At 38.2% G+C, this 25188-nt stretch overlaps 1 protein-coding gene across 1 annotated transcript in view; it reads left to right on the top strand.

The window, feature by feature from the left end:
• FAM193A (family with sequence similarity 193 member A) overlaps nucleotides 1-25188 on the top strand; it is a 77900-nt gene that overhangs the window by 26868 nt on the left and 25844 nt on the right. Inside the window, exons 2-8 of the mRNA XM_066185275.1 lie at nucleotides 5275-5340; nucleotides 7973-8218; nucleotides 10493-10659; nucleotides 10923-11090; nucleotides 13102-13336; nucleotides 16528-16652; nucleotides 20932-21076. Coding sequence (XP_066041372.1) covers nucleotides 8129-8218; nucleotides 10493-10659; nucleotides 10923-11090; nucleotides 13102-13336; nucleotides 16528-16652; nucleotides 20932-21076 — 930 coding nt within the window. The 5' untranslated portion in view covers nucleotides 5275-5340; nucleotides 7973-8128. The remainder of the gene's footprint in view (nucleotides 1-5274; nucleotides 5341-7972; nucleotides 8219-10492; nucleotides 10660-10922; nucleotides 11091-13101; nucleotides 13337-16527; nucleotides 16653-20931; nucleotides 21077-25188) is intronic.

Raw genomic sequence — 25188 nt, 5'->3', positions numbered from 1 at the left:
TCCTGTGTGCCTTCACAGGTCTTGCCAGTCCCAGGGTGCCCTGCATCAGATTTTGTTTGTTATCTACTGTTGAATATCTCTCTTATACATTTATTATCGCTCTTCCCCTCATCCACCAGGCATTTGACTTTTACAATGGCTTATCGTTAGATCAGTTTCGGTTAGTGGGGAAGGATCCTAAATTTTCACTCACTGAAATCGGATCATTTGCTGTCTATTGAACTAAAGGCATAAAGAAATCATTCTTCATATCTGTGAGTCACTTAGGGTTTTGTAAGCGTCACTCAGCTGCCAGCAGCAGTTCTGTCACCGATTTAGCTGTGTCTGGGAGAGGAGAGAAGCAGCTCAGGCTGCGACTGGAGTGTGCCCAAGTCAGAGCATCACCGGGGCTGCAGGGAGGGAGGTCTTGAGCAGAGAGTGGGACTGGAGAGTGTGGCTGCCGGAGGGTGATGGGTGATGGCAGTGGGAGGTGAGGCAGAGCTGCTCAGGGCAGGGCTGTGGTGGGAGTGCTGCTCCAAGTGCCTGAGGCAAGGCTCAGCGCAGGAAAACCGTGGCAAATGGGTTTTGGCTTTAAAATGCAGGCAGGAGAACAAGTGGCAATGGACAAGACATCTGGATGGGTTTTGGGAGGGCTGAAGTTTCTTTAGCCTTGCTCAGATACTGACAGATGTTTCAACAACTTAATTTTTCACCTCCCTATATAAAAATAAGGGAATTGATTCAAGTGGTATGGAATACAGTTATTATATTAGGACCTTGTAGAATTAAGTGTAGCTGTAATTGTCTTTTGGTAACATTGTTTTTTTTTCTGATCTGTCTTTCCTAATGCACCTGAGAAAACCAGTGCAATTTATCCTTGCTGTTTTTCTCTGGGGGAAATTTGATTCAATCTTGCTTGCTTTTTTTTTTTTTTTTCCCCTAAGCATCACATTTCTTTTGAATGGTTTAGGGTTCAGTGATGGTGAATTGAATCTAAATTTTCTTCCTGTGCTTTTCTTTTCCTGAGCTCTCCTGAGATCTTGCATCACTCTCACTTTCATGATGTTTGTGTGGCTTCACAAGGCTTCAGTTGTGAGACAGATGGGGGTGTGTTGTCTAGTAATGTGTCGCTCAGCTTCCTGAAGGTCTGCTTTCAATAGTGACAGGCTATTAGAGCAAATTATGGCAGTCTCTGAGTGCTTATTTTCTAATTGCTCAACTGGTTCTTCAAGGTCATTCCAGTGTATTCAGGCAGTATTGTTTAAACTGTGATTCCCTCTTTCTTCATGCTTTCTGGTATGAATTATGCTGTGCCAAGATGTTGCATGCTTTATTCTCCAGGAAAATCAATGTTTCGGAGAAGGTGGGTTAGTGTGACACTAAGTTCCAAGAAACACAAGATTTATTTTCCTATAAATTTTCCATTGCAAATAAAATTCATAGTAAGAGCAGAAATACTTCACACGCACACAGTTTTCATTATGGTGAAGAGTGCTTGTGGAGATTCAGATGTTCCTCATCATCCATGTCAGCCTTCCTTATGGCATTTGCCTTCACAAAATAGCTTTTTAAAAGACTAAACATTAAGATCATTAAAAAGGATAGTCAGGAATGAAAAAACAAAGGCTTTTTTAATTAAATAAAAAATGTTACGGTAATCCAGAAGTGACAGCTGTCTAGCTTGTCACTTCCACTTGAATTCTCTGCACAGAGTTTTATCTGTCAACATATGGCAGAGTAACTAGATCTTGGAAGGTCCTTCTGCCATTCTCCGTTCTCTTTTGGTTACATGAAGAATTTAGTGCTATTAGCTAACTTTGTCATCTCAGGCACTTTCTTGTTGCAGACTTTGGGTAACTGCAATTTTTCTTTCGAAAGCTTAATAAATAAATAGTAAAAAAAAATTGCTCCTCTAGTACTGGTGAAGCAAAGCAAGCATTAGCATACTGAAATTATTAGTGCAACTCTGAAGTCCTTGAGCTTCCTTGGGACTCTTGGCTGAATGCCATCCACTCTTGGTGGTTTTCTAATTTTTCACTTGTCAGTTTTCTCTGTACTGTTTTGGGGTTTTTTTTCTACCAGTGCTTTGCTTTGAAACAGATCCTTTAATGCATATTCCAAAAAGGCCTTTCACTGGGAGAATAATTTCAAGATCCTGCCTAATGAACATAAACATGCAAAAAATAATTCTGGTTGTTTTGTCCTGACTTTGTTATTTACGCCTTTTTTTTTTCATGCTTCTGTTTGTTTCTTTACTGTACCCTTACTGATCCTGGCAGGCTCCTTTCATTTCATGTGCCTCAAGAAAGGTTTTAGTTGTAGTTTTTATACTTTTTTTTTTCTTCCCTGAATTATTTGTGAGACTGACTCGTTTCTTTTTCTAACTTGCTATTGTTTGAACCTCATTTGGACAACTTTTACAAGATTCTTCTAATATTTTCTCTAATATGTTATTTAGCCATCTCCTTCCTTGCCTATCAATTATTCATCCCCTCTTAAGTCATTCTTTTCTTGTGATTTTTATGTTTCCTCTAGGCCTCACATACAATACCTTATATCTCATTGCCTACAGACAGTTTTTGATGATTCTCTTTGCTTCCTCCTATTTGTCTAATTCTTCTCTTTAAATTCCTTGGTGTTTGTTCCTCCTGCAGAGATTTAGGTCATTATTAAATTCTGGGGGAGGGTTACGCTGATATTTTTAAGCAAATTCTGCACAGTGCTTAGGGTCAAGATATGTCTTTTCTGAGTACTCATTCCATGAAGCAGTCATTCCTGATATTCAGTATTTTGTCTTGGCTTCTTGTGTCATTTAGTGGATTAAAAAACCTCCCATTGTTTTTGTCTTTACTTTTGTAACATTTCTGAGTACCTTTAGCTTGGTCACTCAATGCCTGCATGTTTCAATGTGATGGCTCATGTATTACTCATTATCACTGTCTTGATAGTAAAGAAGGTAAATTTACTCCCTTAATGAATAAGTAATGTCTTTGGATAAATTTCTCTTCTTCTCCAAAAAAGTGTTTTTAGCTGCAGATAACTATTTCATTCTAAACTTTCATACTGGTTTCTTTATTTTTGAATGTATATGCATGCCAGTTACCAGTGGACCTCCAGACTAGAAGATATCTTTTATGAAGAAGACTTCTTTTAATCAAACAACCCATATTTTTTCAACTTTTTGGCAAGTGCCTAAATAAAAACAGGGAACTTGTTCCACGTCAGCATTTTTTCCCCGTAATTTTAGACCTGAGATGCTTGACTTGCATCTGAGGGTTTTTTTCTTAAATATCTACTCTGGGAAGATAGCAGAGGATATGGAAGTGAAGTTGGGTGATTTCTTATTTGTATTTTCTCTAGCAGTGATTTGACGATGCCCCACTTTGCCTTTGGAAAAAATCAGCTGAAGGCAGTGGCTTTGCAGTAATCTCCCTGTCTCTAAACTGATGTCTTGGTTGAGGAAGACAGGTGTCTGCCCGGGAAAGCCGGAGCCTCCCCTGGAATGGAGAATGTAAACCCCCTCCCTCCGAATTATTATAATTTTGAAATTAAGGGGCTTTCAGGCAAAGATATGGGAATAGGAATAACAGTTCTTTACTAGGAATATTAAAAATAAAAATGTAGTAGTACAAAAACAAAAGTAAACAAAAAGAAACAGTGACAGAGTCAGAATACAGCGTGACGCCCTGTTGGCCAGGGTGTTGGTGGTAGTCCAATTAAGTCCTCCTGGAGGGGCAGATGTGGCTCTGTTGAAGCAGAGGTGATCCTGTGGAAGGATGAGTTTCCTTCTGAAGGTCCAGTGGTGGTGAGATGGGTCTGGTCTTCCTCTGGGAATCCAGTGCAAATAGGCTATCCTGGTGTTCTGACACTCAGGTTTTATCCAGGTAGGAATGCTGGGCTCCTCCCACTGGGTGGAGCATCTCTCAATGGGATGATGTAATTGTATCAGTCATCAGTGAGCCTTGATGGCCTGTTAACAGCAGATATCCCCTGGAGGGAGGATGGGTCATGGAAGAGATAAAGAACACTGCCCCGCCTGGCTTTAACAGCTGGCCCAATAGAGAAGACACCCACCCCCTCTCCCCCAGGAGTCATGAGGAATTGGTCATAGAAGAGAAAAAACACTTCCCCAACCGGTTTCAACAGATAGTTACAGAATATATGCTTTTGGTTACGTCTTCCATTGCAACCCAAGACAACTGAGCAGTTGGGAATGCTGTGAGATGTATACAACTGAAGGATGCTCCTTGCACTGAGGACAGCTCCAGTTAGGGTTTATGGTTTGGGTACAGGGCAGAAATGTTTTCTGAATCCTGTCAGTACAGTGCCAAAGATCTGGGGGTTCTTGGTCAGACAGACTGCTTTTATTGTGGTCTTTAGAGTAGTCTTAGAAACACTAATATCCAACAGCAGTAGTTGGGAAACTGGAGGGCAAAGAAGAGTTTAGCAGAAACATGTGAAAGGTGGAGCAGAGGCATGAGATAATTGATATTTGAAATTCAAAAGCTCAACCAGTGCTCAAGATGAAGGAGAGACTAGTTGACTGGCTTTATTTCTCTTTTCCCATTTTTTAAAAATGAAATGCCTTTTCTTCAAGTTGGTATGATCTAGAGCTCTTCATTGTCACTGACTTGAATTCATACATTGTCTTGACTTTACTCTTGATTTAGTGTCCTCAAATAATGCTGTGGGAGAACACTTGGGCCTTGTAAAAGGCACTTCATTGCTGTCTGGTGTAGTCCCTAGCATTTGTGTAGAAGAGCTCTCAGAGGCTTCTGTGTGAGTTATAACCTAGGGCAGGAGGGAAGCTGCTGCAGTGGAGTAGCTGAATGCCACTGGGAGGCTTGCTGTGGAATACTCCTCTGGTTAACACTGCATATTTTTCTAAGCAGTATGGTATTCAACTTTCAAAAGGCAAGAATCTTCATTAATTGTTTTGATAACATTTTTTTGATTTTGATTGTTTTAAATACAGGTTTAAAAGCTTAATGCAAACAATCAAATATTGAAGGAAAAATGTATTTCTGTGTATGACTTTTTTTTCCCGTATCAGTTCTTTCAGCTTAGAGTTGAAACAGCAATAGTGCAAAAGTTTAAAATCCAAACTTTTGCATCTGTTGAACTTTTTTACAAAATAAAAAGGAGATTTCCATCTCTGCAGTTGAACAATGATTCAAATTTCAAAAGCTGTTGTATCAATCTTCAGATTTTGAGGAAGATTTAGTTTAATTTTTATAAAGCTCTTTTAGCAATAAACTTAACTATTGTAACCAATCTGTTGTTACTTTTTTCCAGGTTTCGCTAAATGGTACACAGTTTACAGACAGTTCTGTTGGATCAGAATTCACAGGTGTTTCTCAGGTATGTGCAAGTCAAATTTTATGAGTATAAATAAAAGGATTTTTTACTAATGGGAGAAGATACTAAACATTTAAAGGTAAATCAAACTCTTCAAAAAGAATGCTGTGTAAGATTGGGACATTGCTAATTGAAGTCAGTTTCTGACGATTTCCTATTCAAGCTGTAAAAAGCAGTGAGAGCTTTTTTTTCAAGTAAAATTTTATTGTTATAGTACGCTTGAAATTGGACATGGATGTTAAAAAAATCTATGCAGCTTTATGGTAATAAAGTTATTATTGGAAGTAAATCTAAATACATAGCAGAGATGCAGTTATTTCTGTTGCAACTTGTCCTACTTCCAGCTTTCATTTATGAATGTTATATCTGAACATGTTTCAGAGAGAAAGTGAGACAGGGTGTTTTCTTGCAGAGATGCATCCCACATTTTTTGAAGCTTGACTAGTGGAAAAATATGCTTTTCACAAAATATGCACTTTGCTCTGGTGGCACTGAAGAGACATACAAATGTGACCTAATTGCAAGCACTCCTAATCCAGCAAGAGTTTACTGCTCCTGTTGATATGGTCACATGAATAGTCACTGCGTTCATTATGCTTTAAATAAATAAGAAACTTCGATTTATAGCTTCATTTTACTAGGATGGAGTCGTAACAGGTATTTGTGATGCTTATAGTCTAGATTTTGTCAAAGTTCCAACTTTCATTCTTGATTTGCATTGTGCTGTAGGAACCAAGACCTTTAATTTGAGTTTCACATCTGTTGTAAATATGGGCCCAGTGGGGAGGTTGTTGGGGTTTCAGTGAGTCTGGCTAGAACAAGGATTTTTGTTCCTCCTGTGTTTGCTCTGGCTTTTTAAAGATTATGGTGCAGCTTTGAGCAAGTTACACACACTCAACTTCTACAGTCCCTGCAGAGTGGCTGAGGTGTGTTTGCCTTTACCTTTGCAAAAGAGTGTCAGGTTGTCTTAGCTTCTGAACTTAAACATTTTTGTCCTCGTCTTTTCCTACTTGTTGGAAGATGTCTTGCAAATGGTGTTCATAAGGATTTGCCTGCAAAATGGCTATGAAGATGTCATCATTCTAGCAGGGACTTAATCTGGCTTCAAAAAAAATTATGAAGGAGACTTTTAGGGCTGAGGGATAAGCAGCCATGGCCTCCTGCTTGCAGGGGTTTTTAGGCATGAATGAGATCTTCAGTTGAGTGCAGGTCAGCCAAGAGGAATGTCTAACTTGGGAAATCTGTTGGTGCTTGTAGAGACTATGAAGGAGTTGGTCAGTCCTGGCCTTTCAGCTATGGGAGTCTTCCTGCATGAGAAGGTTTTCTAAAAGCCTGCACTAGACTCCTGGAGAGATTGTGTTCTTTTTCCTACTTCAGTGCTTAGGTGCAAACTGTAGAAGTGTCAGCAGTGAGTAAAGGTTAGCTGTTCTTACTAAAACTGTTAAATTTCTCATGAACTTTTGGAAGATAGGAGGATATTTGTGGACATGAAATCAGTGTGTCTTGTGAGTTTTTATGTCTAGAATTCTTGGTTTTCCTTTCCGTATTGCTGAGTCTATCAATTTTACAAATGTGAGGAGCACAAAAATCAGTTTGTAATGCTTTGCTGTTCTTCAGATGTCAGCAATAGAGAATTGATTTGTTGTTGCTGTGAAGACAAGAGTGAATTATGGTTTAGCTTGAACTGGTCCTTTGCCCGAAAGAACTGTTCACCTGTGCTTGTGCAGTTCAGATTACAAGATCTTTAAAGCTATATTTTTTGTTAGTATTGAGATTGAAGTAGCATCGAGAGCAATGCTTGAATTACTTAAAGTTTGCTTTTTCTTTGAGAAAGAATTAAACTATTTTGATGCTTACACAGAAGATGTTGCTAATTAAGGCACAGTTTGTAATAAAATTGGGCAAATCTGTGATTCTGCCATTACATGATGTTTTGTTCCAGTCATCTTCTCTTATGTCTCATAAAGTTGAGCTCTCTTTGTCTTGTGCTGCCTGAATTGTTTTGGTTATCAGCCTCGGTGAAGAATCAGCATTGCACGGCTGAACCGTAGTTTCATGCACAGTAGCGTCTTGGAAAAAAATTTAGGTTTTGAAGTACCTCTGTCCTCGTTAGTTGCTAAGTCTACTTGATTCAATAGCTCATAGTGGATTTTGGGACCCTACTGATTTGTTTTGTTGAAACTGATTTAAACTTTTATTTTATAATAAACTTAGCTGAAAGTGACTTTGTTTCAGGTAGTATTATAGAAGGAAGTGTCACAGAGCTTCAAAGAGGAGGTATTTTTCTTTTTTATCTGTAAATGGTGACAGCAAAAGTAAATATCCCTTTTTAATTTTACTTACTAGATTATTACATCTAGGCCAAAATAATTTAGAGGGAAAGACTGTAGACCATGCTCCTTGAAAACATTTCTTTTTAACTGGGAGTGTATTAATGGTCAGAACTGTTTGCCTCATGGATATTGAGACTGCTGTGTTTGATTTTGGGACCCTCCAAGTATTCACATTTTCTAATGACTAGTAAAATATGTGTGTTGTTTTTGGGGGGTTTCATTGTTTGTTTCAAATATCAGAATATCTTTTCTGATATGTGTTCTGTAAATAACCAGTTATCTATCAAAACATTTGTTTGTAGACACCATTTACCTTTGGCTTGGGCCAAAGGGCACCATATACAACTGGCGAGCATTGTCTTCTTTGTAGAAGTGAACGAAAAGATACTTCGCTTTCAGAGAGCGGGATAAAAAATTCTAGCAAAACAGCACTTTCCACATCTCCAAAAGCAAACAGTATGCTGCATCTTCCACTGTGGGTGTGTCCAGACTGTCGAAGAACAGTCGAAAAGGAGGAGAGGCACGCTACAATAGAGCAGTCTCTCGTGGTAAGTTCAAGTAGCTCAGTAGACTCAGAAGATGCTTAATCATGGGCTGCATGTCACTGTGCTTTGGAACCACTGGAACTGTAAATACTTAAAAAGCATTTTAAGCAATTTTCAGTTGTTTTTATTTAAACTGAACAGGGAAGTTGTTCCAAAAATGAGGAGTTTTGGTTTTGAGTTGTGGAATTTTAAGTAGAGCTAGGTTTGGATCTGGTTTTTACTGAAATTTTTGCTTTTAATTCATTGGATCTCAAGCTTTCTCCTTATCCCCTGTACTTAAATTCAATTTCTTCTACTTTTGCCAACCACCTTACTCATTACACGTTTTTCTATTCTGTCTGCTTATATTGCATTTTCCTCTCTTTGAGAAGTAAACAGTCTTAATTTTCCTTGTTCTTTCCGTGGACTTCTTGAGTCACTGCGCTTGCACTGACATCTCCCTGCAGATTTCTGAGTTTTGCTGTCTTTTCTTTCCTGTATTTTTTAATAAAGAAGCACTACTTTGCATAGCATGAATGTAACAGTAACTGTTTCCTAGTCTTGGTAGCACTGCAAGTACCAATTTAATATGTTGTGCTAATATTTCAAGTTGTGCATTCAACCTCATGTAAGAGCTGTGCTTAGTGTTGCAGGAAGATACTAGAAGTTCCTTGACAGGTCCAGCGAAACCTCATTAGAAGTAAACTATGTTACACTGCAGAACCAAATCTTCATGCCTGACCTGGGAAGTCACACACTTGGAATAATTGGAAGCACTGTAGATTCCAGCTGAGATCTCCTTGCAGAGGGCTAACAGGCTGTGCGCACACCCATAGGCACATACAGGTTTTTACTTCAGTAAATCACTGTGAAGAAAGATTGTGTAGAAGGCGTTGTTACACTCATGTTAAAAGTACAGTTACGGACGTTTTTTGTGAGGAAAATTTAAGAGTATATCGCTTGTAAACAACCTGTGTCTACAGATAATGTTGCTATTAACAACGGTAATGAACTAATCAAAAGAGGTTACATCTAAGGAAGTTATAGTGGTGGTATGGTGGTAAACACATCCTAGCGAGTTCAAAGCACAGCAAGACTGAGGCACATTATCGTTCTGTTGAGTCAAATGTTTTGACACATTTAAGCTCTGTTTAAGGAACTAGTATAGAAAATGAGTGTCCTACATGTGCAAGGAAGGCAGGATTTGCTTGCTAAATGTCTTGTTAAGTTACAGATACTACAGGTGTAAAAAACAAATTACATTGCTTTTTTTTAATTTGGCACCATTTTCTTTTTTAAAGAGGAATTTTTAAAAGCAGACAGCAAATACATTTTTCCAAGATTGGAAGGTTGACTTAAAAAGGCAACTATGCGAATTAGGTGGCTAGTCAAATTAGAGAAGCCAGCTGGGAAAAAAAAGCCAAAATTAGCTAAAAAATTAAAAATAGTTCCCAGTGACTGCAAGTCAGGGCACAGGTGGTTTGCTGTAGATGTTCCTGTGTTCAGGTTGCTGTTGCTCTCATTAGCTTGCTTGGTAGCAGCTGCATGCAGGTTTGTTCTTAGCTGTGTCTGCATCCTGCTCCAGGATGTGGGGCACAAAAAAACCCACCCGCAGTCACGGTACTGATGTGAGAGAGGTCTCTGCCTGGTGCCAGGGAAATCTGGTGGCAGACTTGGGAGGGCATAGGTGAGAAGCGTGGCATGTGCTGGGTGGGGCTGGAGCACAGAGAAGGGAGAGAACCTGGAGACAAAAAAGCCAGCAGTCTTGGGCGAGTGGTCTGTGTTGTGCTAGAATTGAACAGCACTGTGCACAGGAGATCACATCCATTTCCATGCTGTATCCAATGGCAGCAGCTGTCTAACATCCATTGCTATGATAAAATTATGTCTGGCTGTTATAAACAAGGAGATTTTATGATTTTTGCTGGAAGGGATTGTTAAACTCTGGAAGCCAAGCATTCTGTTACATGGAGACTGAAGAGATAGTGCTGGTTTATGATTAGGTGTGGATGATGCCAGCCTTCCCTGAGCTTAGTTCATTGTTTGTGCTGAAGTACATAAAGGTGATAATTATAACAAGCGTACTTTGGTCATTAGAAATGAAGCTCTGTTTGTATTGTTGGTCATCTCTGTCCATCTCTTGGATTTATTAGCCTTTTGAAAGACTAATTCTTTGTGCCTGATTGAGTGTCCTCCCAAAGTACATGCAGTACTAAGAAATGCCCCTTTAATATTTGTCTACCTAGTAGCATTTCAGATCTTACCAACTGTTTGGGTTGTTTGGGTTTTTTTTTTCAGAGCCAAGATTTCCTTTTGCACATGCCTCTTGGAAACAGTGGATCACAGCAGGAATCTGTAGGAGGAGGAAGAATAACTGTTGGTGCACAGACAGTGCCTGCTGCAGATCTTAGCAATTCCTCTCCTTCAGACATAGCGTGCAACTGTGAGGCCTGTAATGAACGCAGGTAAGAACTGAACTCAACCTCCGCCGCACAGTAGATGTAGTCAGACTTTGGCAGTGTTGTAGCTTGTTTGTAGGTGTGTGCTTAAACTCTTGAAACAGGTTGTCTGATAGTAACAGTAATTTCTGAATGGCAGTATTTACCCAGTTTCATACATTATTCAAGGCATTTTCAGATTTGCTCTTTTTTGTCCTGGAATAGTAGGGATCAGTACCCTTATGTGATGCATACTAATCAAGGGTAATTACTTTTGTCTTCACCTGCAGAGAGAATTCAGCAGAGCCTGAACGTGAACCTCAGCAGCTTCAGAATTACTGGTCTGAAGTCAGATACATGGTTCGGTGTATTTATCGTCAAGCTGGGACCCCTTTGGCAGATGACCAAGACCAATCGTTGGTACCAGATAAAGAAGGAATGAAAGAGCTGGTGGATAGGTATATTTACTTCCAACAATATTAATTCTATTTTATTCTGGATTTTTCAATACTAGTTTGAATACATGGGAAGCTGTTAGATTCATATGCTGTTTGCAAGATGAATATAGATGTATAATTATGAAAGAATCCTGGAATATTATTCTTCAAAAGGCCTTATTCATAAGACAGTTTTAAGTTTGAATTGCCCCACATGAATATCTTACCTTGTGGAACTGGCCTTGTTTGCACCTTACCATGATTGTAACACCTGGAAGAAATTTTATAAAAATAAAGTTAAATTGGACATTGGACATTGATCACTAGGTGAGGCGAATTCTAATTTCATTCTCATTTGCAGTTGTAGCTTTTGTAGATGTTGAAGTGAAAATGGGTTAATGTGATCCTCAGGGTTTTTTGCTTTTAAGAATGGTGTGGCAAACCTTAAAGGGCTCGAGTAGGATCATCTCAGTTTCTCTATAACTCAATGTGTGGTCAAGGCATTTTTTTTCTCCTGGGTTCCATATATGCTTAATATACTGAGATCTGAGCAGTCTGACCAGCTGTAGTTCTCATGTGCAATTTCTAGTTGAACCTAAATTCTGGTGAGGTAAAGACACATTTGAAAGAGAAATTCATCTAGTACTGCACCTAATATGACTGTACACCTGAACTGGCTTTAATAGATAATTAAATAAGCATATTGCACTTTGCTTATATAAAATCTGTTTGGGTTTGAACGTGAGTTGTGTACAAGCAGAGTAATATAGTGTCCCTCCCTATTAGTCACACTTCGTTTATTTAAGTGATCAAAACATGCAATATAGGCTTGGAAATCACAGATGTTTAAATGTTGCATAGTGTGTTGGTAATTAAAGCTGAATCACAGCTAAAATGGTTATTGATGTTATGCGTCTCTTAATGGAAAAATTTTGGAAATCAGAATATATACTGTATAACTTTCTTATGTACTCAGGAGTTTTCATCAGTCAGAACTGGTTTTCACTTTTGAGAGAGATTATTAAAATATGAAGACAAAAACAGGATGTCAAAGTAGGAAACCTTATGTGTGTGCTAGTTGGATTATTTTTCACTTGAGTTGCTTATGGTATATAAAATGTAAAATAAAAAAGGATATGGTTTGGGCAGGCACCAGTGTGTCCAGTCTGTAGTGCCAGTACCACGCAGAATTCTTTTACAAAGGTAATCAATGTAGGTATTGAATGCATTAAAAAGAAATCCTCCATTTAGGTAGCATCCTGAAGACCCTGCTGTGTCTGAGTAACTGTTTAAAAGACAGAAATTCCCACTTCCTTGCTTGGCTCTTGTTAGACACAGCCGGCAAAAAATGGAGTGTCTGGTTGTCTTTGTTGGAATAAGTAGTGGTGCCAAGTAATGTCCCTGTTGTATGTTGGAATACTTGATGGCAGTGTGATAGGATTGTTTTGTGAGTGGTGAGGGAAAAGCATGGATTAGATAGCTGCAGACTGCAGACTTCTATTCACCTAACTCTTGAGTACTTGCCCCATTCATTTCTTTTTCCCACCTCCCTGTGCTGTAAAAAACCCCAAGCATTCTGTGCATGCTTAAATTCATGCACAGAAATTTAGAGGGGAATTGAATTATTTAAAGTGGTTCAAAACAGCCAGTTTTCTTCTGTAGACACAAATTTGTCACATGTTAAGGACAACATGGAGAAGTTGTGAAGAAGCTTATCTGAAGAGTCTGGGTGCCTGCAGGGTTGGATGCAAATGGAGTTAAGATTTTGAGCTCACAAGTGAAATTGTACTCGTCAGGTGTGCAGACATCCTAGTCCTAAAGGTGCACTGGAGCTCAGTCCCGTAAGTGTAGAAGTAGGGGACTGGACTGTGTTCTCTGAGATTTAAACTAGTTCTCTAAACCTGAGCCACTGAGGTTATTTTTGATGATGATAATGGTAACTGGTAAATACTTCTAGGAAGATGAAAACTGTTGATTACATGCTCTCTTTTTTTTTTTTTTCTTTTTTGTCACAAATATTCTAAAAATAAAGGCTTTGTGAAAGAGATCCATACCAGCTTTACCAACGGTTGGAGCAGCAAGCTAGGGAATATGTGCTTGAAATGAAGGTTCGTCTGCTCAGACACTTGTCCCTGGGATCTAAGGTTGCGTCAACGTTAGCGACAGAAGGGCCACCCCAGGCACAGCAGTTCATCTCACTCCTACTTGAAGAGTACAGTGCACTCTGTCAGGCAGCGTGTACAATCAGCGCCTTCCTAGTTACTCTGGTAAGACTGAAAAAACAGCCTTTGTGCTCCTGCTTGCCAGGGCTAATGCTGACAGAGTTGTTTCTGGGCTCTTTCAGGTGTCTTCTGTGGTTCTAAATTGTAAGGTTCTTCTTGTGTTCGTTCTTAGAGACAGGGAGATTCTGAAAATGCAGTTAAATGTTCAGAAGTGTGGAGTAGGCATCTCTTACAGTGGCTTGATGAAATTATCTTTTGTTCACAAAGAAAAAGGTGGGATGTCCTTTGTGGCACTTACTCTGAAACAGATCTTTAAGCAGATTTACAAAATATTAGATATCCTAATGTGCCAAACACTTCCCTGTTAATCTTTAGTGGTCTCTTGACAACCAGGATTAAGTGACACCAACATCTATGTGTAGCATTAACTTAAATTGTTTCCATGTTCAACTTTTCACTCACAATTTTGGATGTCTACCTGAAGAGATTTTGTTACCTCAGACTTAATCTCCTATGTAATTTATTATTTCTGAAGTTCTTCCTTAAATACTTTTTTTGTCAGCTGATTGTGATGTTGGACTTGGGATTACATTTTTTGGGTATAAAATAGGCAGTAGCCTTAAAAATTTCTCCTTGAGTAACTGTCAATCGGGTGAGTAATGCCATAAACAAATTCTGTATTTCTATTTGTTTAAGGTCTTAGGAGGTTATTAATCCTGTTTTGTTATTAATCCTTTCTTGTGCATCCTTTGTTAATGTTCTCATCCTGTCCATCCCTTTTCTTGTCTTAGCTTTGTGCAAGTAGAGGTGGCTAAATAAAGGTGGCTAAAATGGCGAATTTGGATTTTATTGCCAGTTAGGTGAAAGTGGCTGTCTGGATGGGTAAAAAGAGGCAAAAATAGATGGCACACACACTATGATGGCCATAGGTGAGGATATAAAGTGGAGAGGAAGCAGTTTCATTACTGAGGGCTGTCAATAAAATTAAATTGGCAAAGCAGGAAGATATTTCTTCTAAGAAACTTAAGCATATCTGGTGGGGGTTTTTTTTGTTGTCAATGCTCTGTGTTTCCTGTTGTCTGTATTATCTTTCCTAGCTTTATCACTTAGATACAGCTGTGAGGTCAGTGCTATCTCCTGTTTATTGGCTGCTTTTAACAGTCATTGAGTTTCTAACAAGGTGCTTAAGAGAAGGTTGCTCTTGAGGTTGATTGGTGTTGCAGCTTGTTCAGCTGTAAAAGCGAATGGTTTGCAGTGCATCTTAGCTTTCTCAAAGTGGATCTGCCAATAATGAGCCCATTAGTGCCAGAATTACACAGCTGATCAGAAAATTACTATTTTATATCTTTTTTCCTGGCAATTGCTGTGAACTAGTAGTCATGAAAACTAGTAGGTCTGGGAGATTGTGAAAGCAGAAGATGGTTGAACTCCCTAGTCAACTGCTTTCCTGACAAGATTAAAAGTAAAATAAAATTCTACTCTTCTTTAAAAAAAAACAAAATATGCCAGGTTTTTCTTTTTCCTTCCACAGCCCAGTCAGTAGTGAAAATTTCTTCCTTACTAAGCTGTGACCTTGGGAAACTGATAAGTGAGAACGTAGGGTACTGTCTCTTGTCATGCATTTCTTAGATTTATTAAATAACCCTTTTATTGAGTAGTGTATCACAGCTTTCAGTACAGGTAATAGGGTAACTAGCTTTTTCAGCGTGCATGGATGTTTCCTCTCAAGATACCAGTACACTATGGAAGAAGGAATCTTTTCAGCAAAATACATTACAGGCAGCCAAGATCTCTCAACTTATTGCTCCCTTCCTTTTAAGGATGAAAGCTTTGCATGTAATGTACTGTAGAAAGGCATATAATGAACCTTCACCTGTGAGAAACTGATTTCCCCATGAAATCATGAACGGTTGTCCTTCCTTTTAAAGGAATCCATCTGACTTCAAGAGCAGGAACTAAAGCTTTGTGCCCCACCAGTGCAGGGAATGACAGATTATACTGACAGCAATTTGGAAAGATTCTGGTCAGTACAGAAGGGCCCTTAAGTACACAGCATACAGAACACTTGCCTGATACTTCTTTGTGAGAAAGACCATAATCCGCACAAACAGATACACGAGAGTTTGTAGATAAGTGTTGATTGTTTTGTTCACAGCATAATATGGAAATTCCTTAATAAATCTGATTGTTTCAGAGAACCTTGAGTAATTACCAGCATTTTATAGAAATTTAAAATGCTTTGAAGACATAATACTCAAAATGAAAAAGTACATGTGTCTTGTGCAACTCAAAAAACCTCACCACCCACCCTTCTTAATAATAATGCTTTGAACTTAATTGTTTTTTTAAATGCTGATAGTCCTGTCTTCAGGTCTGATAAAATACATTTGGTTGGATTATTTTTTAACCCTCTGTTGTTAACAAAATTTTAAAATTCCAGAGTATAATGGTGTTTCTGCGTGCTTGTGGTTGTAGTGCTTAAGGCCCACTTGCTGATCTGAGAGCCAGAATGCTTGTATTTAATTCTGCTGGGTGGGTGAGTCCTGGTATAGAAAACCTGCATACTGCTGGCTATATGTAGGAAAACTTGCTGCCTTGAAAAGTGTATTATACGTGTTTTGAATTCTTGTGTTTTAATGATAATAGTTTTAAGGTTTAGCTCTTGAAATAACATACAATTATGTGTTAAATAACCTCAAATACAAAAATGTTCTGCTTACTAGAGAAGTAAACTGTTGGTCCCATCTGTTTAGAGAACTTCATTCTTTAAGCTGTAGTTGAGAACTGTTTATGCGATTCTGTGTCAGTTTTGAATAAAGATTATAGGTTGACATTGCATAGGTGTCTTACACTAGATAAGTTAAAAACCCTGAAAAATAATCATAAGTAGACAGTTGTTTGACAAGAGAAGCTGAGAATTACAGGTTCAGATCATAAAATGTGTCTTTTGGTGCAGAAATGAATGGGAACTTCAAATAATGTAGACTGATATTTTTTTAACTAATTTTTTTTCTCAAATTCATGACAGTTTAGAAGGAATGATGTTATGGTTATTTAAGTCATTAAAAATTGCTTCAATTCTGAGGGTTTGGGTATTAAAATTTAATCAGATCCAAGCTGGCTCCTACAGCCTGTACGTTGGAAATCAGATGTAAAAAAAAAAAATTCATGCTTGAATTTTGGTGGTTTTTTTTTTTTCTTAACCCTGGTTTATTTCTGGTTTTTTATCATTACAGGAAAATGAACATTTGAAGAAATTCCAGGTGACATGGGAATTGCACAACAAGCATCTGTTTGAAAATCTTGTATTTTCTGAGCCCCTCCTGCAGAATAGCTTGCCAACACTGGTGTCACAGCTAAGGTAGAGTTTAACTTTTGTTTTGTGGTTTCAAGAAGAAATGAAACCCCATATTTGCAACCACAGCATTAAAAAAATATGCTGCTGCAGTTGAATTGGTAAAAATCTTTGTGGGTTTCTCTTGAAATGAGTGCTGTTCATTGAGCAGGCTGCTGTCATAACTTCCTTGACAGAAGAATTACAACCCTAATTTGCTTAGTTGTAAGTTACCCAGTAAAATGACAGCATCCTGTGTAAATACTGATGGTATGACTGAATAGTACTGTTTTCAATTATCAGGCATTGCTGCTGTTTTTACATCTCCACAAGTAAATTAAAGCCTCATTACCCTCTGCTTCCCATAGTGCACAGAACTGAATTTGGAGTTTTAAGCCATCTTTTCATTGGAGAACCCCCCTTGCTGTATGCTTGTAGGTCTCACGGTTTTAAAGCTTCCAAGGCATTAAACTGTATATTTTCTTAGTGGGGTTGCTCTGCTTGTAATTTGTGTACTGCCAAATGGTTTGGGTTTTCTAGGGAAGAGGTATTGATAGAAGTTTTCTTTACCCAAAGTCCAAACATTTTTAAAATACAATTGTGGGTGGTTCATGTTGACCTCTCAGTCTTGTTTGTGATGAAAACACATTTATGATCTGTGTACACGTGTTTTAAAGGTATTGTCTTGGGTAATTTTCCATGGTACAAGAGCAGTTTGACTAATTCTGTTACAAGAGATGTTGCGCACAGTGAATAAAAAATTTCTTTACAGTCCTCCTTTTGCTAATAGATACTAGAAAAGAAAAAAGAAGAGACTAAAAAGTTGAACTGTTGCCAGGCTCAGCAAGAAGTCTAAAGTCCCTCATAAGTTCCCCGATTTGTTTAGATGAAACTGAGTTGGTATTGAAAGCCTTTCTCCCCCTGCCCCAACAGCTGCTTTTATTGCTGTGTTCAACAGCATGTTGTTTAATTGTGTATTTTTCTGGTGATCTGTGGCTTCTTTTTCTGTGACTATCCTTCATCGTGTCCATGCTTTTTGACAAGACCTCTGCATCTCTTTAGTCCAGCAATCCTGACTATATAAAAATGCTAATATTGCCTTTATCTGCAGAGCTGAGAATGGTCTTAGTGAACTTCATGGTTATTTCTTAACAAAAGCATTTTTTATTTTGTTTACTGGTTCTGTGCTACTGCAGTTAAAGTCAGAGCAACAGAGGTTGTTTTTTGTGCTGTCACTAGGGTGACAGCCACCTTCAAAGCTTACAAATGTGATGAAATCAGAATCTCTCCTGCCAGAGTTTCTTTTCCAGTGTATTTGTGTTTGCTAGGTAGTTTATGTGAACTTACGGTTTTGCCTAGTTTGATTGACATCAATCATTTTTTGGTAGGAAAGGTTCAGCACAAGCTTCCCATTTTTCGATTATATAGTGTATGTCTTGTTTTTCTTGGATAAACATAGGTTTTGTTTGTATTTATGGACTCTCAGGATTTTATTGTTGAGTTCTCTGTGTCCTGAAGTGACAGTATTAGATTTCTCTGTGAAGGATATGTTTCTGCCTTCCATTGGAAATCAGTGGAGAAATGTTCCACAGAAGCCTCACGTAGAAAAGCAGGGATCAGCCTAGTCCTCTGGACATTTGGTCAACAGAGAATCACTTACGTGTAGTAGAGAAGGTGTTGCCAGAGTTTCTTTACAAAAGACCATTGGCCTCATTATTTTCTCTTCCTGAAGTGAACTGTGAAATGGCATTTTGACATCTCAGCTTCACTTAGGTTTTGGTTGTTTGTCCTTTCTTTAATCCTTTGCTAAAATCATTAATTTTTTTCCCATATCTCTGGCTTTTTCAAAATATGTAGTTGGTGTTCTGTGATTACTTCCAAGGATGCTTATCAGATGTCAGACTAGAAAAGGTGTTCACATGGGGAGGTTTAAACAGCAACCTTGTGAGGATGGAGGTTGCTTAGCTGATACAAGATCAGCTGTGCCAGTATTCCAAAGCCGACAGGGGACATCTGCTGGGGTAAACTACCAGAGTCTTAATGCATTGTATCTTGTTTGGCTACACAGTCAGCATCTGTGCCTTGTTTAGGAGGCAGCCCAGCTGCACAGTCTGCAGACCAGCTGTAAGGGCTGTCCATGGCTTAGCAGGAGTTAATTAGTCAACAGGGCCTCTAGGTCAAGACACAGCATTTCGTAAGGATGTATTTTCATAATGAGTACTTGGGGGAATCCAATCCTTTCAAAGGTGAGTGGGTAGGACTTCCTGATGAAAGTATCAGTATAAAGAGTTTCTTAGAAGTTCAATAGTATTGATTGGGTTAAGATGCTTCTGATTACATGTAGCCTCTGAGATGCCTCCTGCATTCACCACACTGCGTTATTGGGATGTGGTGACCAATGAAGTGACCAATATCTGGGGCTTCTTTGTCCCCTTTGCTTTCCCAGCATGGGATGGGACAGTGGTGAGGATATTTGCAGCTTCAGTTAATTGCCATTGTCCAAAAAAGTTTTGTGTTCCTGATCAAAATATGTAGGTGTACAGTTTGTCAATAGGTATGGCTTAGAAGTCTGTTACTTGAAAGTGAACAATTCTTGTTGAATTTTATATATGTGTTATCCTTTTTATTGCTTTTTCTTTACTGCAGTTGAGGAACATAATCTACCTCTGTTTAGAGGACTGAAATGCTAACTAATTGTTGCATTACACTTGCCTTGGGGGGCTGAAAGTGTATTTACTAGTATCACCTTAGCTTTATTCAGAGTCCCAATAAAAAGTCAAAGTGTGAATGCTGTTGTATTGCTAATACAGATTTTTTTAAAGTTGAGGTTTCTTGCTTCTAACTTGAGCATATTTTTAAAAATATTTTGTGCACAACTGTATGAAAGAATAGTAATAGTCAGAAGCAGTTATGAGAACAAATTACTGATTTTTATATGGTAGGGATCTGGTTCTCACATAATTACGTCATACCAGAAACATGGGTTCCAAAAAAAGTAGTAAATTGTGGTCTAGTAACAGGAATTGATGTGTTTGCACTAACAGTGAGGAAGTGTTGTACCCTAAAGGCGCTGTATCCCTTGAAACTTCTTTGTACTCCTCAATTCATGGACATCCTGAGTTTTAATGTGCAGAGTTGCTTGTGCACGCTTCTTAAGGGGTTGTGTTGCAGGTTCTGGGCAAAAACAAGAAAACAAATTTGAATTTCTTGGCAAATCCACACTATCAGCCTGTAACTTTGTGCTTACTGAGTTATCTGTTTGCTCAACTCTTCATTATGCTTAATTGCCAAATTAAAATTAGGGGCTTAGTTCTTTGCCAGGTGACAGGTAGGACTGTGTGGTTCTGAGGTTGGGTTGACATCCTACTGCAGTGAAAATCACTAACAAATCTCCCTGAAATGCTGGAACTGGACTTAAATATCACGTTTTGAGATGCTTCAATTTTGTTTTTTTGGTACGGGCTTTGATTTGCTATACAACCTCTGTGACTAATTATCACACAGTTTCTCCTTAATTACTGAGCAGAAAAATGTTGTAAAGCTTCACTTTATTTGTGTCAATTGACAGGTCATTACTGTTCAGTGCGATTTAAACATGTTACTGAGTAGAATTTTGTCTTTTATTATTTGTAAAGTCAGTGTATTGGGAGTTGGCATATTTACTTAAGAAGCATTATGCTGTGCAAAGATGCAGCAGTAGGAAGGGAGGTAAGTCTGTCTCCTATTTCTGGGGCTCCTCACGGAGACAGTCAGCAGTGACTGGCATGCCCATGTTTTGAATTCCATGCTGCTCAAGTGATAGTAGATAACTGCTTGTATCTCACTTTCCTCATTCTACAGCACATTTCCCACCTGGAACTCCAACTCATCTAGTAATCTTTTTTGCACTGGTTATGAGAGTGCTGCTTAACAGGCTTCTGGCTTTTTTTTTTTTTTTATTATGTAGCTCTGCAGTGGATAGTCAACATGTATATTTAGCCCACAGAATTTGGAAGGATAAATATACCAAGCAACAGAATTTGAACAAATAGGTTCGTCATCTGGTTGCTCATGAGGAAGAGGCTCTAGCAATGTGGCACTTCCTACATTCTTGCTATTGTTGGTTACAGAAGATCGGAATAAGCAGGGTTTGGATATTTTTTGAAAACTACTAAGAATGCTCAATTTTTTGAGATACAAGCAGCTGTGTGGGCTGAGGTGTGTCAATAATCACATTTTCACAACATTCATTTTGGCTGGCAGAACTTAAAAGCGTGATTCTTCAGTGAAATGTCTCTTCTGTAACAAGTGCTGTTTGAACTTTTAGGCTTGGAACAACACACGATTCCTGTAGTGAAGATATGTATAGTACCTTGCTACAAAGGTATCATCAGCTGGAACAGGAAATGGGCCAAGTTGCTGAAGCATGGCTTGAATGCCAGAAAAGAATAGATGATTATGTTGATGAACAGGTAAGAGTCATGCACACAGTCTCTAGACTGATTACACAGGGAGCAGCCCATGCAAGACTGTGCCTTCAGTGAAGGATAAATTCTTGGGTATTTTTATGCAGGGCTTTGAAGCAGCAAAATGTAACTTTTTTCATTCATATTAGTCATTCACAATAGAAGAGCATTGACTTAGCAATACTTAGTGATGATTGTACAATGACGTCTTCAAATTGTTGAAACGGATTGTTGTGTTATTGTTTAGAGTTGGTCTTTGGACATGTTGTAATGATGTTAGCCAGTAAATGAGCCATAGGAAATAAAAACAACCTGTTCCACAGAACTCCCTAAGCTTTCAAAATAAGTAAGTGCACTAAATGAAATCCAGAGGAAGAGGTAGCTTTTAAAGATTATGGCAAGTTTCACAGTGTGATGATGATCATTGTACAGTTGTCAAAATGGGAACTGCAGTTTGTCTTGATGCATAAATATTTGAGACCTCTAAAGCAGTTCTTTAATCAGGTGTATGTTCTGATAGCTTATTTGTCTGAATTTGTGCTATGTTTCAGAAAATAATCATGTTATTGTGCTGACTCCTGCATTGCTGAGAGCTTAATTTTCAGAAAAATAGCTCTTTATTTTCCAAGTGGTTGTTTATACTCTTAAAAATTTCTTCTGTAGCTTTTGTCTCATGCTCAAAAGACTCAATTTTTTAAAAACACCTGAGGAAAAGAGTGGAAATCTGCTTAGTTTAATCTCAAGTGTTCTAGAAGACAAAATGTCTTAGAAATAACTGAATATTGAGAATTTTATAGAACTTTGCTTCCATTTTGAAGTTTTATGAGCAGTAGGAATATGGAGAAGTAATTTGGGATTCAGTAATGCTATGTTGCTTCCATAGATGACAAGCATACTTTAGTCTTATGATACACTGTAAATGTCCTTTAGAAGTTGTTCCCTGTGTTGAAGATTTACATGAACTTTTACCATTAATTCCAGTGTCTTAACGGTGGAGACAGGATATAACTAATTTTATTTTTAAAATTTGCTCTATATTTGGGGACTGCATCTGTGAGCTTTGAGTTAAAAAGTTTTCTCTTGGTCTGGCTGCATTTGTGTGCCTGAATATTTGATTGCAGCTCAGTAAAATGTCATCACATTTTATGCTGTTAGAAGTCATCTTTCACATGGTCATGTCCCATGTCATGTCTGTTGGATATTGCCTCTCCAGTGAGAAAGCAGCCCACTTCACTGCCATCATTCAGCTATTTTTTTTAAAATGGTATTTCTGTAGAGTCACATTCATATTTGATTTCTGACTGGTTGTTCTGCACCACTTGATACTCAACTGTTAACAGACTTTTCTGTAGTTCTTTTTATCAAGTGACTATGCAGCTGCTGTCTTGTAGCATTTTTAAAATTTGCTCAGTGAATCCTGTGTTCTATGTATACAGGCACTCTTCTCCCAGTTGGGGGAATTCCATGTGATGACTTATTTCCTAATGACCAAAAGTCCCTGCAAAGATGGGGGCCCATGTCGGGGAAACAATTGTAAAACTTAAACCATCAAATTTTAAAGAAGATACTGATATTTATATTGGTATTTATTTGTAGGTAAAAGCATTCTCACAGTCATGCCTTAAACCCTGTGTTGGTGATAACCTGTGGTTTTACTCTCTTGATCAAAAATACATTATTCAGTATAACCACCATACCTGAATTTGCAGTGGTATTTTTGTCAACAAGGTAGAAGTCAAAGCCCTGCTGCTATAGAAACTGTGGTTCTTAACAGTGAGTGCATGTTCATTAGTTGCTTGCTTCTTGGCTCAACAAAAGTGTGAGGTTTTGTTGGTAGTGTTTGAAAGGTTAAAAAGGAAAGGAGATCTAAGAATGGTTCTCATTTATGTGTTGCGGAACTATATCCAAAACAGGGCATCAGCAAAGATAATTGGTGGACCCTCCACTACAGTATGTTAAGTTATGTGTTAGTAAAAAAAGAAAAGAATAGCTCTTGCAAGCGATACAAATATTAATTAAGACTGTGTAAGATAGCTGTGTCATGCACAGACATAACTTTATACACTGGTGGGCCATGTGTGTATGCTGTGGTAAAGTTTATGACAAAGAATCACCTGTATCAGTGCCTGTATTAATCATTTTAAATCTGAGGAAAATCTTTGTAATATCTTGAGTATAGGAGAGTTTTAAGTATATGCAGCCTGTACATCCAAATCCTGATTTCCTTACCAAATTTACACTACATTTACCTGAGGAGGTCCTGGATTATTTCAACAAGTAATGGCTGGACAGTCATATGTGCTTTGTGCCAAAGGGTGTTCTTTAAAAAAAAAAAATATAAAAAAAACTTTTTAAACTGAAATGCTTTTGCCCAGGCAGACCTTCTTGCTTGTCTCTCTATATAAATGTGTAATTTTTGTTTTTTTACTGTTCTGGTCAACTTAATAGACAAAATAGTATGGACATAAATAGGTTTTTGTCTATATGGCGGCTGCGTAGATAATTGAAGCGGTCGGGATTTTTGTGTGCTGAGACTTTGTGATAGGAGGATTTATTTTTATTATTTCTCGTGAAATGGTCTAAGAAAATAGATTCACACATGGAATTTGGGAAGCTCAAATGTGCAATTTACATTTGGTGCAGACTTTAAAATTGGAAAGAACAAGCATCCTGTGATACATGTATGGACATCAGAGTTTTTGCACATAATTTAATGTTATGTTTCTGTTCTGACCAGACTGCTGGCTTCATTTTGTGATTAAATCCATTTCAGAATGGAAGAATACTTGTTCACCTGTCCATCTTGCTTATCTGATGGAGTTCAAATACTTTTTAGCCTCAGATAAATAGGAAGGAAGGAAGAGGGTGGTAGTGGCCCTCCCTTCTCCGTTGGGTAGCGGTAGTAGCTTATTCAGTCCGGATGTACAAGACTGAATTCTTTTCTTCTGATGGCATTTGAATTTATCTCCCACTCCCTAGCAGGGTACTTGGGCATGATTCATGTGGTTTGTATTGCAGCTGCTTTGCTCTGGTGAAGTAAATATTCGCTGGGGAAAAGAAAGGAGGGAGAGAAGTGGGTTTCTATTATTTACAGAATCAATAACTTAAGATCCTTGTCGACATGGAGTATTGGAAAGGCTGCAGAGGTGGAAGTAGAAAAACTTGAGTGTCAGCTCCTGTTCCCATTAATGCTCACGTATCAGGACTTTATCCCATGCTGCTGTTTGCTGTGACAGTTTCTTGGCAAGCTTGAGTAGACAGCTCCCAGTTAGTGCACTGGCTGTTTTAAATGTCGCTCTCTGGCATTAAAAGTTTTCTCTTACAAAGTGTAGTGAATGGAGATGGCTGACTTTGATGGTGAGGGTTCAGGTGTCAGGGCACCCAAACCAGTGAGTGTTGCTGGCTTTAAATATAGCTCAGAGGTTCTCAGGAGCTGATAGTTCATCCAGGAGGAAATTTCTGATGTTGCATGCCACAGGCTCTGCAGTGCCTTTTAGTGTGTCTAAGAAATGGTATGAGTGATCTTAGAATATTTCATGGGTGCCTTTTTTTTTTTCTTTTTTTTTTTTTAAACACAGATGGACATGGTAAACTCATTTTTTGGTGTTAGCATTATCTCACTGGAGCAAAGTAAATCCAAATCCACAGTAGTAATTAAAATATGATGCTGATAGTTTCAGTAATTAATTAGGCAAATTTTTTTCCACTTAATACTGCTTCAGAGCCCCAGCTTAAATTTTATCTTCCTAAGTTAAATAATGATAATAGCAATAATATGCTTAGCTTAGTAGTGGGACTTTAAACTTTTTATCAAGTATGAATTTCTGGAGGCATGCATTTGAAGATAAAAAGAATGTTGCTAATGGTGTAACCTACTGGTCTTCGGCTCACTAACCTACTTTATGAAGCAATTCCTTATATTCTATAAGGTGATAGATTATGATGATGATACCTATTATTTAGGTAAATTAAAAACGAACCGTAAAAGATAACCTGGGTAGTTGTTTTTCCTCACTGATGAAGTAACGCTGTTAAAATTTTGTAAGGTACAACAGGAGAAGTTTTGTTCTTGCATTTGGTTGTGTCATAGGTCATGAAAGCTTTTGTGTTCCTTCAGA

Source organism: Chamaea fasciata, unplaced genomic scaffold, assembly GCF_029207755.1.
Source record: "Chamaea fasciata isolate MVZ Bird 193981 ecotype frontalis unplaced genomic scaffold, bChaFas1.0.hap1 SCAF_6, whole genome shotgun sequence".
NCBI classification, from domain to species: domain Eukaryota; kingdom Metazoa; phylum Chordata; class Aves; order Passeriformes; family Sylviidae; genus Chamaea; species Chamaea fasciata.
The sequence above is the reverse complement of the archived record's forward strand: the minus strand, read 5'-3'. Positions and strand labels throughout refer to the sequence as shown.